The 12,214-nt window shown below is 39.2% G+C and overlaps 1 protein-coding gene across 1 annotated transcript in view; it reads left to right on the forward strand.

The window, feature by feature from the left end:
* Positions 1-2,059: 2,059 nt before the first annotated feature.
* EFHC2 (EF-hand domain containing 2) overlaps positions 2,060-12,214 on the forward strand; it is a 70,036-nt gene continuing 59,881 nt past the window's right edge. The window contains exons 1-3 of the mRNA XM_081951364.1: positions 2,060-2,185; positions 3,413-3,601; positions 6,424-6,574. Coding sequence (XP_081807490.1) covers positions 2,144-2,185; positions 3,413-3,601; positions 6,424-6,574 — 382 coding nt within the window. The 5' untranslated portion in view covers positions 2,060-2,143. The remainder of the gene's footprint in view (positions 2,186-3,412; positions 3,602-6,423; positions 6,575-12,214) is intronic.

The raw sequence follows: 12,214 nt of genomic DNA on the forward strand, positions 1-12,214 counted from the left end.
TACCTGTTTATAATATAGCTAGAGGAGAAGAAAGAAAATGATTTCCCAGGAAGCTGTGCTAGTTATACAATGGCTTAAATTTTGGTTTTCATTCACAATTCATGTTGGCAAAAACACCAAATATGAGAAGTAGCATAAAGAATGTTTCAAGCAGGGATCTCAAACCTTGCCAGTAATTGATTATATTTAAAAAGGCCAACAAATTGATCCTAGATGTCACCAAGATATACAACTATACCCTGAACAGTGGTGTGCTGTACGGTCAACATGATGGAGATAAAAATGTCATGCATTCCAATATAAAATATTTTTTCTTCTTGCACAAGAATTTTCACACAAATACATTGATATGTCACCAGAAAACTGCTGCCCATTTGCACTTGAATTAAATTATGGAGTATGTGGCTAAATTAATCATGGTTGAATGGATGTTGGATCATATGGACTTGGCCATCAGCCTTCCTTGAAAATATGTCATTTGATGTCCCATCCCCACCAAGTCATGCATACACTATGTATATTACCTTGGCTGCTTTCACCAAACTCTTTAACTATTGTACTGCTATTGTTGCAATAGAGCATCTGTATATAAGGACATATAGGGTTGCCCTACATTGGATCAATACCCAATTCATTTATTCCATTATTACCAATACTAAGGCCACTTGAAAACCAGTGTTTAGCATTGTTTTGAGATCAAAATAATCTCATGTCTTCACCTACTTTTGGAAGTTAATTAATTTCAATTTTATTTGAAATCTCTGCAAAGTTGGGTAGTTTGGATTATTGTTTTGTTTTTTAGGTAATCTAAAAATTTAATAAAATATCGACAACAATATGTTTATTTGCTCAACAGGAGCAAATGACCAAACTATCAGATTTAGACACCACCTATCTCACTATCCAACTCTGACTCTGACAGGTTTGCAGATGTAGATTTTTTAAAGCTGTTAGGAGGAAATTGTTTTAATAGTCAAAGAATGAACACTATAGAAGCCAGTTTATATACAAACTGAATCTGCTCTCCAATTTTCTTCCTCAGTGAGACAGATAAAAAATTAAAATAATAGTACTAGTGAGGGTATTTTTTTAATGTTAATGGCTTTACATGAATTTGTTTTCAAAATTATTTTAATGGCTCATGTAAGAAAAAAAAAGTTTGTGATGTTTTAAATACTAAAAAAAGACAAAGGATTATAGAATACTGGCCAATCACATCAGGAAAGGTGCTAGGTTATATAATCCAATTTTGAAATCAAGATACTAGATAAGGAACAAATTGGGGATTATTATTTACTTCATCAAATGTGAAAGTGAAACAGATTACCTGCACTTCTCAGGCTACAGTTGAGTATAGAGAAAAATATATAACTGTGAAATTAGTGAATGATATATTACAGCTTAATAAAGCATCCTAGGATGTTTAGTTGATATTATCCTACTAATTTCAAAAAGACTTATACTCCTAAATGAATATAACAGATTTTAGTTAAATTTACATAAAAGAACAATGACCATTCCTTACAGGACTGATTGATGAGGCATTATCTCGCCACCCATTGAGTGGACAGAAAATAAACTTTCCCAACTTGATAGATGCCTCCTAAAATAAAAATTGAAGGGACCCGAATTTTCAAAGTGAAGTCAGCTGTATTTCATATACCACCTAATATATTGTAATATATTATAGGTACCACATAAAGTAACTGTAAGCGTAACTATAATATAAGTGTTACCTGTTGTTATGTCCATTTTCAAGAATTGGCCTATGTCAATAAAATGTCCCTTGACATCTGTGACCTAGGAGGGCAACAATCCCTTGGGGACGCACGAAAGACCTTTCCTAGCAGTCCCGTAGATGGAACTTCGCATACCTCAACAGCAAAGCGCGATTCAACGGCCCACGCAGGTTTTGCGGCAGAGTCAGTTGTCTGCAGGGGGCAGCATAGAGCAGGGGCGAAGCGAACGCACCATTCCCCGCCACCCTATGTGACGTCAAATGGGGGTCTCCAGGCAACTGGACTCCAAACAGCACGGCTGCGCTTCCTTCGGCCTTGGTAGCGCGGAGGGCGATCAGCCAGGTTCGGGCAGCAACACCAGCCCTGAGGCGGCGGGGGGCGCGGCTGGCAGGACCCGCACAACTATGGCGCTACCGCTCCTGCCCGGGAACTCTTTCAACAGGAATGTAAGTAATGTTGAGTAAGATCCAGGGGCCACCGGGAGCTCTCTAAGTTTAGGTTTACAGAATGTTTTGCGGGGATACCTATGCACGTGTGTAAACTTCGTTCGTCAAACTAATTCTAAATGCCTAATAACTGCCGTCCAACCAGAGAAAGAATCTCTTCCCTTCAGAAGGGAGACTCAAACTCTGTCTTTGATCAGGTCTCAGATTATTTATAGGATTCGTCAATGTGGTATAATCCTTGCTTGCTTCCTGGACTTGCACTATCTGGGTAAAGAAAAGGCTAAACCTGATTATTGAGAATCCTTGCTAGAAATATGGGTGACGTAACAGGAGCTCTGCACCCAGGCGACAGAGGTGGATGAATCAGTTTTTTTATTTTCACTCTTCTTTCATTGCTAAATTTGGCAGAATAATATATATATTATATATTATATATATATTATATATATACACATTCTATATATAGTATGTATGTATGTATGTACATACATACATGCATACACCCTGCCTTTCTTAGTGTGTAATGCTTTCTGATACAAACACAGGACTAAGTCTTACATTGAGAAGGATTTTACAACTCATTGGCAGTGCAGGTTAGAGATTTAGCCAACATCATTTCTTGGCTGCTACTCATCTATGCAGATATAAAAATATCTTATACTTTAAAAAGCCAACATACTCCAGTAGTCCTATCCTTATTTAATATTTGAATTTAGCTGGGTAGCTGTCCATTTTTTCCTCTGTTTTTCTTGCATCACCAGCCCTCCATATTTTTAGTAGTTTAGTAGTTTTTAGTATCAGTGTATGTGTGTGTGTGTGTGAGAGAGAGAGAGAGAGAGAGAGGGAGAGAGAATCATTAAAATGTATATGTATGTTTTCAAAGAGTATATCCATTCCCATTGTTATTAACAGAAGTAGCACTTTAAATCGGCAAAGTCAGGTCTGTGTTTTGTTACATGATAAATTTTGGCATTGGTTCTTGTAAAACTAAGGCACAGTATTAAGATGGGCTCTTAATATTATGCAGTCTTGCCCCACCTTTATCTTTAAATGTGATTGAAATACAATATTTCAGTACAGATAATAGAATTGATTGCTACTCAGGTTTCTTCAGAGATTTATGGATTTGAACAATTATTGTATAAATTATTTTGTATATTTAAAACATTATTTTCCTTAATTTGTTTTTTTAATAATTGTCTTCTATTTATTTCATTTTGATTGCAGCTAGGAAAAGAAAAGTTCCATAAGTCTCAACATTGGAGTTACTGCAATAAGGTTTCTATGTTGGTGGGAGAAGACAAACCTGGAATAGGAGGAGAACCTTTGCTTGGACAAAAACTAAAACCAAAGTATAGTGTATTTCCTAGAGGTGTTGGAAGTGATGCACCTTCATGGGTAGCATTTGATAAACAGGTGAATGATTTGTTTTTTCACACCGATCTGCTGCTGTTTTTTGTGTGTGTTTCATTTTCAGTGATTAATTGGATCCTAAAATAAGTTAACTGAAAAAATGAAAGAAAAAAGTTTCTTGTACTCCATAAAAAGCCTTTTGGGAGAGCCAGAGATTGACCATTGCATATCAGATGGTACGAAGTGGAGGAATTTCTAATGAGGAAGAGAATAGTCCAGAATTGGTAGAAGTCTTTGCTATTGAGTTATTGAAATCTAGCCAGGCTGCCAGACAAATTCTGTGCTATTGGACTATACACAAAACATTTTGGAGGTTGGACAACATGTAGAAGTGCCTGCAGGAACAGTTAGACGTCAAATCTTCTAGAGCTCTCCAATAGTTTTGAATTATGTATAAATAACTTCTAATCTGTGTGAGTGTGTGTTGTTCACAAGTCATTTATATTATTAGAGAACTGTACACTCCAACCTTGCAAACTGTTAGATGAAATTTAACAGATTTATTCAGATGAAAAAAAATGCCCGGTCCAATTGACCAGAAATTATTTCTTCTTACTTGCTTCATCTCTGCTATTGATTTATTCTACTGAATTTGTAAACAGATCAGAGTTTTGTTATCCTGGATATGCTATGTGCAAAAGCACACTTGGCCTACATTTGCTTTTTATAGTTTTTATGAATTTTATAAATATTAGTTGTATCTCCTCTTGTGCAATAAATATTAAGGATACATCTAGCTTGGGGGTTTGACTATAAAGTTCTGACAGGAAGTAATCTAAATTATAAATTTAGAAAAATCTCACAATACCATGAATGTATTTAGTACCTTAGAAATCGACTGTCTCTCAGCCTCTAATTCCTCATCTAGAAAATTAAGGTAATATTGATTTAATTTGCAAGATTATTGTGGGGCTACTTAAATAATGGTCTATAACAAATCATATTTCTGTACCTTCACATTCTAGCCTGGATGATTGGAAACAGACTGTTAGGCTTCCTGTGATTAGCAAGCCCTCTGATCCAGGATTGCCAAACACAGTTTAATCCAATTTATTGTCTTGCTTTTCAGATCTTGCTGCAATCACACACTCTAATTACAGACTACTAGAAAACAATGGAAAAGGGCTATCACCCTCCTGTCCATGCTTCTTTCCAAAATGTGTTTGGTTGGCTATGTGTTACACAGAATGCTGGACAAGATAAGGCTTTAGCCAGATCCTGTAGGTCTTTGTGTTTTTTATATAGACAGAAGTATTCCATTTGTAATCCAGCATTTAAGAGTTTGTATCATGTGAAATGCTCACAGACTATTCTTTTTACTTTTAATTTTATATTTTGAAAGTATACAAATCCAGGGATTACGATGATTAGAGGAAGGTTTGCATTTCATGCATAGTAATAATACCTAAAATGATGGTCTTAGTTTTCTGTTTGTGTAATGCTTGCCACACAAATGTAATGTTTGCAGCATGATTTACAAACTAGTTCAGCCAAAGTGCTTTGAAGGGAAATAATTTCTCAGTCTGAAAAAAAAACCTGTGGGACAGAATTCATGTAAATCTAAATAAAATTACTTAACTGGACTATAGATTAGGATATTAAATAGTTAAGTCATAAATTGGACAATTCATGCTTGAAATGTTTCTTATAAAACATGTTCATTAAACTGTATTGTCCAAGCAAGCCAAACATAATGCAGTTTCCTGGAGTGCCCCCAGGATTTGGCTAATCGCCATTCTCACTGTCTCCCACCATGTTTTTTTTCTCCTTGATGTAGAATTTCTATTCATTTTATTGAAAAAGAGAGAATAAACATCAGCACATACATGCCAAACACCAGGCAGATGGTGTTAAATTGTTTCCAAAGCTTTATACTTACAAGAAAAAAAGAACATTTCAAACATTCAGATTTGAATTACCAGAAAGTATCATTTGCAATGTTTTTTCCTTGCTACTATGAACATTTTTCTTAATGAGGCTTGTGATTATTTCCATTTGATATTGGTAGTGCTAGCTGCAGAGAGTTTAATTAACTATGCATAGCCTGTGTAATTAGGAGATTAAATCTATCATTAAGGGTAAATTCAGACAGGACTCTACCTTTCATAATCTTTTTCTGGCCTACATAGCTGCTGTCCCTCTTATCTTGATAACAACATGATTTGGTATTCTTTCAGTAAAGCATGCTAAAGGATCTCTTTTTTCTGCAGTATGCCATCCTGATTGCATGCACTACAAAAATATATGCCATCATATTAAGACAGTTTTAAATCATTTATTTTCCAATGAATATTACAAAACCAGAAAATCTGGTTAGCCATGTATTTACAGTATCAGGACAATCAGACAGTGACATTCAATAGAATTCCTTTAAAATTTTTATAATTTCTGCTATTACGTACCTGACAATTTAAAAAGTTGTTGACTTATGAGAATTTTCTGTTGATTTCACTTCTTCCTTCCCTCCCTCCCTTCCTTCAGAAATAGGAAGATGTAATACTGATGTACTAATCATTCTTAGATTGTTGAGCTTTGTTTATTTGTGTCATAACTAAATGTAAGAATCTGGATAACTAATCAATTGTATAATCAAATCAATTCCAGTGTTATGATCCTATAAAAGACCTAATTAAAATATCTCCATAATAAATACAAAATAGTATAGTTCTTTGTTAGAATCCAACTTTTCCACTGTGTGTATATGTGTATGCGTTTGCATACTGTATATATATGCATATACTCTGTGTGTGTGTGTGTGTGTGTTAATAGTAGTAGTAGTAATAATAATAATAGAATTGATTTTGCCTATCTCTGCTTTTATGTAGGTATTGTCTTTTAGTGCTTATTTTGATGAAGAAGTTCCTGACAAAAATCAAGAGCTGTATAGAATAAGACATTGTAAAATATATTTCTATCTTGAAGATGACACAATTCAGGTTGTTGAACCCCAAGTGAAGAATAGTGGAATTCCACAAGGTATATTTTATATCTTTTTACTACAAATATTTTAACAAAATAATAGAGTTGGAAGAGATCTCTCTCTTAACATATTATCTATATTTTGCTAATCTTCTTTTATTTCCCTATTTCTAACTTCTGTTTTTATTCTCTAACCATCAATAAAATAATTCCCATGTCATGTAATATTCAGTTTGTTCTTTCTCCTTAATTGTAAGTGTTAATCTATTCATTTCTGCACACACTAATATTTTTCTAATGATATTCTCATCAGTAGGGATCTCTTCACTTTTCCAGTTTGGTGCAAATACAATTTTAGCTGCAGTTAATACATGAATCCCCTTACTATAGGCTTCAGGTAAAATCCCCAACAAAAATATTTCTGGTGTTAAATCAATGTGTTGTTTTATCATCTTTTCCAGCCACATATGTATTTTTGTCCAGTATTTTTTTGCTTCTACGCATGTCTACCACATATGATAATAAGACGCAGGTATCTGGTGGCACTTCCAACATTTAGCTGACTTATCTTTAATCATTTTTGCCAACCTCGCTGACGCAAAGTGCTATCTATAAAACATCTTATACAAATTTGCTTTATATGCAGTTGACATTGTTAATTTATAGTTCCTGTCCCTCAATTTTTGCGATTTATCTAGTTCTATTGTGTAGTCAAAGTTTTTTGCACATACTATCATTGTCTTCTTCACTTGTTCATCTTCCAGTTTGATGTCCAGTAAGTAGCTATACGTTTTCTTTATCAATCTTACTGTTGTCCTGTGGTTTTCTCGACAAAACATCCCCCTGGGTTTTTTGTCTCTGCTGCAGGTGCTGCAGGTTCTGGGCTCTTGGGTTCAATCGTCCCTGGGTGGCCCTTTTCCTCCACTGATGGTAGCGGCCCAAATGCAATAATTAGTTTCCTACCGCTGTCTTCCCACTTTATCGTAGGCTTCCACTTGTCAAGCCATGCAAGCCCCAAGATAATTGATTCCGGCATCTCTGGAGCCACAATGAATCTGAGAAGTTGACACTGACACTTTCTCCTGTCCCTGTTAATATCTTATCTAATTCTGTTAATTCTTTATAGAAAATATATAATTTAACTTCTTTTTCATATCTAGAATGTATTTGTATTTTTGAGTACCATGCCACCTTGAACACTCAATTCTTGTTTAGTTTTGAGCTCCCCCTTTTTGTATATTTTCTTAGTAATCTGAATATCTATTCTCTTCATTCTTTTTTCTGTTCATCTGTTTTTTCACTAAAATCTTAGTTTTCTCTTTATTTATTTTCAATCTTGCCACTTTTCCATATTCTTCTATTTTTTTTAATTAATTGCCTAATAAATTTTCTGAGAGTCAAGAACCACTTAATTATGTTGAGCTTCAGGCACAATATAAAATTTAAGTAGTATAGGCCACTATTTATTGCAAAAGACAGTATATAGTTTCCCAAAATAATTTTGTGATGGTCCTGTGATTAGATTTATGTGTGAATTTTAGAAATGATATTTCATACGAATTATAATTGTGTTTTGAATCTGAAATTGAAAAGATAAGATTTTAAATTTCCTTTACCTTTGAGAGTCAACAGTTTAAAGTTGATGACACATTATCAGTAAAAAAATTACATTATGCTAAATCTAATACTAACAGATTTATGTTTATGAACACAAAATGGGAAAGTTGCATGTTTTCTTCAGAAAGGAAATCCTTTTTTCATTCAGTTATAATGAAGAAAACAGTTTTTGTTTATTTGCTTTTAGTTTTTAGTATAAGATTTATAGTAATATTTCTGAGTTTTAATACAGCTGTAACACCACTTTTTACGATAGATAGATTAAAAAAAACTAATGAATCATCAGGAGAATCTGTTGTTCATCTGGTTGAGAATATATCCAGCATTTTTGTTTGCAGTATTCCTCCCATGTTTTATGTTTTCTTTCCAAACACTAATTCTAACCCTACCCAAATCTCAATTAATTTTTATGGTTTTGCTAAAGACAATGTGCTAGAAACTGAAACACTGTGGATCCTAGTTCTTTAGGTCCAAAATGATATGGTGACTTAGGGTCAATTTCTGTCCCTCAGTCCTAGGGATAAGATAATGGCAAACTACCATATTTTTTGGAGTATAAGAGGCACCTTTCCCCCCCAAAAAGAGGGTGAAAGTCTGGATGTGTCTTATAGTCCGAAGGTAGGCCCGTCCACCCGCTGGCCCCACTCACAAGTGGCCTGGGGAAGCATGGAGGTCGGACTCGGTTGGTGAAGCTGGCACTGCACACGAGATGTAAGACAAGGTGGCTAGCAGCTCTGCCTGCCCCTTCTGTAGATGACCTAGATGGAGGGCAGTCAGCTTTTGCTCCTGGCCCAGGAGGAAAGAGGTGAGTGCAGAGAAGGAGAAGGAGGGTGTGTGGCTTTGCGATGTGCAATGGGGCATTGGGGAGGAACACATTTTCAGATAGCAATGCCAACTTTACACCCCATTTTTGTATTTGGGGAGGAGATCGCACCGCTGCCACCCAAAAATGCTTTCCTCCCCGATTTGGGCAGAGGCCAAAAAAGTGGTCAACTGCCTGAAAAATGCCATTCCAGGCGATGGGTATTGCCAAAAGCGAGCATCGCTTTTGCCAGGAGCAAAAGTCGACTGCCCTCTGCCTGGCTCATCTGAAGAAGGAATTTGAATTTGAATTTGAATTTATTGAATTTATAGACCGCCCCCTCTCCCCGAGGGGACTCGGGGCGGTGTACAGACAGCAAGCTAAAAACCATGTACAAAATAAATAATCTTAAATACCCCTAAAATCAGATTAAATGTTAGGCTGTACAGTAATAAAAATTAAAAAGCAACCTAAAAAGACTACCCCTAAAAATTTAAAATACAGGCTAGAAAGATTAAAACTACGGTTAGGCCAGGCCAGCTAAGTTGAACAGGTGGGTCTTAAGTTTCTTGCGGAAGGAGCGGAGATCGGTGGTTATTCTGATGTCGGGGGGGAGGTCATTCCAGAGGGTCGGACCCATCACAGAGAAGGCCCTACTCCTGGGCGCCGCCCGCTGGCACTGCCTAGTGGACAGCACCCGGAGGAGTCCCTCTCTGTGAGAGCGAATCGGCCGCAGGGATGTATGGGGTAGGATGCGATCCCGCAGATACCTAGGTCCTGTGCCATGGAGCGCTTTAAAGATGATAGTCAACACCTTGAAACGCACCTGAAAAGCCACAGGTAGCCAGTGCAGCCCGCGCAGGAGAGGTGTTACATGGGAGTACCTAGTACCTCCCATGATTGCCCGCGCGGCCGCATTCTGGACCAGCTGCAGCCTTCGGGTGCATCTCAAGGGAAGCCCCATGTAGAGCGCATTGCAATAGTCCAGTCGGGACGTCACCAGCGCATGGGTGACTGTGTGAAGGACGTCCCGGTCCAATAGGGGACGCAATTGGTGCACCAGGCGAACCTGGTGGAACGCCCCCCTTGCCACGGCTGTCACTTGGTCATCCATTGACAGCCGGGCATCCAGGTGGACGCCCAAATTGCGTGCCCGCTCCACGGGGGCCAGTTGTTCGCCCCCGATGGCCAGTGATGGAACCCACTGGTTGAACTGGGGCGCCGGTAACCACAGCCACTCCGTCTTGGAGGGGTTGAGCTTGAGTCTGTTACTTCCCATCCAGACACGTACGGCCTCCAGGCACCGGGACATCACTTCGACGGCATCGTTGGGGTGGTTCGGGGTGGAGATGTACAGCTGAGTATCGTCAGCGTACAGATGGTACTCGACCCCAAAACCACGAATGATCTCACCCAGCGGCTTCATATATGTGTTGAACAGGAGAGGCAAGAGGACCGACCCCTGCGGCACCCCACAAGTGAGTGGCCTCAGGGTCGACCTCTGCTCCCCTGTCAGCACACATTGCTTTCGACTGGAGAGGTAGGAGGAGAACCACCGCAAGGCGGTGCCCCTCACCCCCAACCCCTCCAGACGACGCAATAGGATACCATGGTCGATGGTATCAAAAGCAGCCGAGAGGTCTAATAGGACCAAGATGGAGGAGCAACCCCTATCTCTGGCCCTCCAGAGATCATCCACCAACACGACCAAGGCCGTCTCCGTGCTGTGGCCGGGCCGGAAACCGGACTGGCGCGGGTCTAGATAATCGATTTCCTCCAAGTGGCATGGGAACTGTTGTGCCACCACACTCTCTACAACCTTCGCCAAAAAGCAAAGGTTGGAGACAGGACGATAGTTAGTTAACATAGCTGGGTCCAGGGAAGGCTTCTTGAGTAGGGGCCTCACCACCGCCTCTTTCAAGACGGCCGGCAAGAACCCCTCTCTCAAAGAAGCGTTGACTAACTCCTGGAGCCAGCCTCGTGTGACCTCCCAGGATGCCAGTATAAGCCAGGAGGGACACAGGTCAAATAAACATGTGGTGGCTCGCAGTCGTCCACGCAACCTGTCCATATCATCGGCAGTAACAGAGTCAAACTCCTCCCAGAATGGTCCTTCAAGACTCGCCTCCGGCGTCCCTTCTAGACTACTGAAGGGGACCCACTCGCTACGGATCTGGGCGATTTTGTCCTGCAGATATTCCCCAAATTCCTCTGCTCTACCCTGCAAGGGGGCTTCCCGCGGCCTCTGTGAAAGGAGGGAGCGGGTCACCCGAAACAGGGCGGCAGGGCGGTTATCTGCGGACGCAATAAGAGCGGCACAATATTGACGCTTGGCCACTCTTAATGCCACAAGGTAGGTCCGTAAATAGGCTCTGCTAGCCACCTTGCCTTATACCTCCTGCGCAGTGCCCGCTTCGCCAACCAAGTCCCGACCTCCACGCTTCTCCGGGCGGCTTGCGGAATCTGGCTCAGACCGAGGCAGCAAAGGTGCAGGTGGCTTTCCAGAAAACCTGGCACTGTGTTTACGAGATGGCAGCGTCCAGGAGGACTGAAGTGCTGCATCTCTATTGGGCCTTGCTGCGAGAAAGCCAGGTTTCACTGCCTACAGCTATAGGTAGGAAGACAGGGGAATCTTGGGAGTGGAGCCTTCAGTGCCAAGTCCCTCTTCTGCCCCCATGAAAATCATTCCCCACCCCACTCACTTTAGTTAAATGTGCGTAGGGTGATAGGGTTTGTTTTAAATGGATAAAAAGATCTGTGCAGAGGCAGAATTCTTTTTTTCTTGTGCCCCCCCCCCCCAAAAAAAATTAAGGTGCTTCTTATACTCCAAAAAATACGGTACTTCTGAAAAATGTTGCCAAGAAAATTGCATGGTTCATGTACTTATTAGAGTCAGCACTGATTTGAAGATGCACACTATAGATACAAAAGGAGAGGGTTGTGAGGAAAAGTAAAGTAGAGGTATTTTAGTCCATTTGCTGTGCTGTTGGAATAATTGTATTTCAATGTATTTTGAGAGAAAATTTTTCAGCTAAGGATAGTTTTCTGGAACAAGTTTATAGGTGGTCTTCTAATTTCAGAATTTGATATGATTTCAGAAAACCAGAAATCTATTGTGGTTTTATGTGTTTAAATAAATCCCATTGAATGAAGTAAGATTTGCTTTTAAATAAATATGCACAGGAACCGAATAACAGTTAAAGTTAACTATTAAGAGGCAAACCACCATATTTGTGTCACTAGCTATAAATAAAAAACAAATCCATCAAGAAATTGGA

This window comes from Natrix helvetica, assembly GCF_964273705.1.
Source record: "Natrix helvetica genome assembly, chromosome: 4".
Classification (NCBI taxonomy): domain Eukaryota; kingdom Metazoa; phylum Chordata; class Lepidosauria; order Squamata; family Natricidae; genus Natrix; species Natrix helvetica.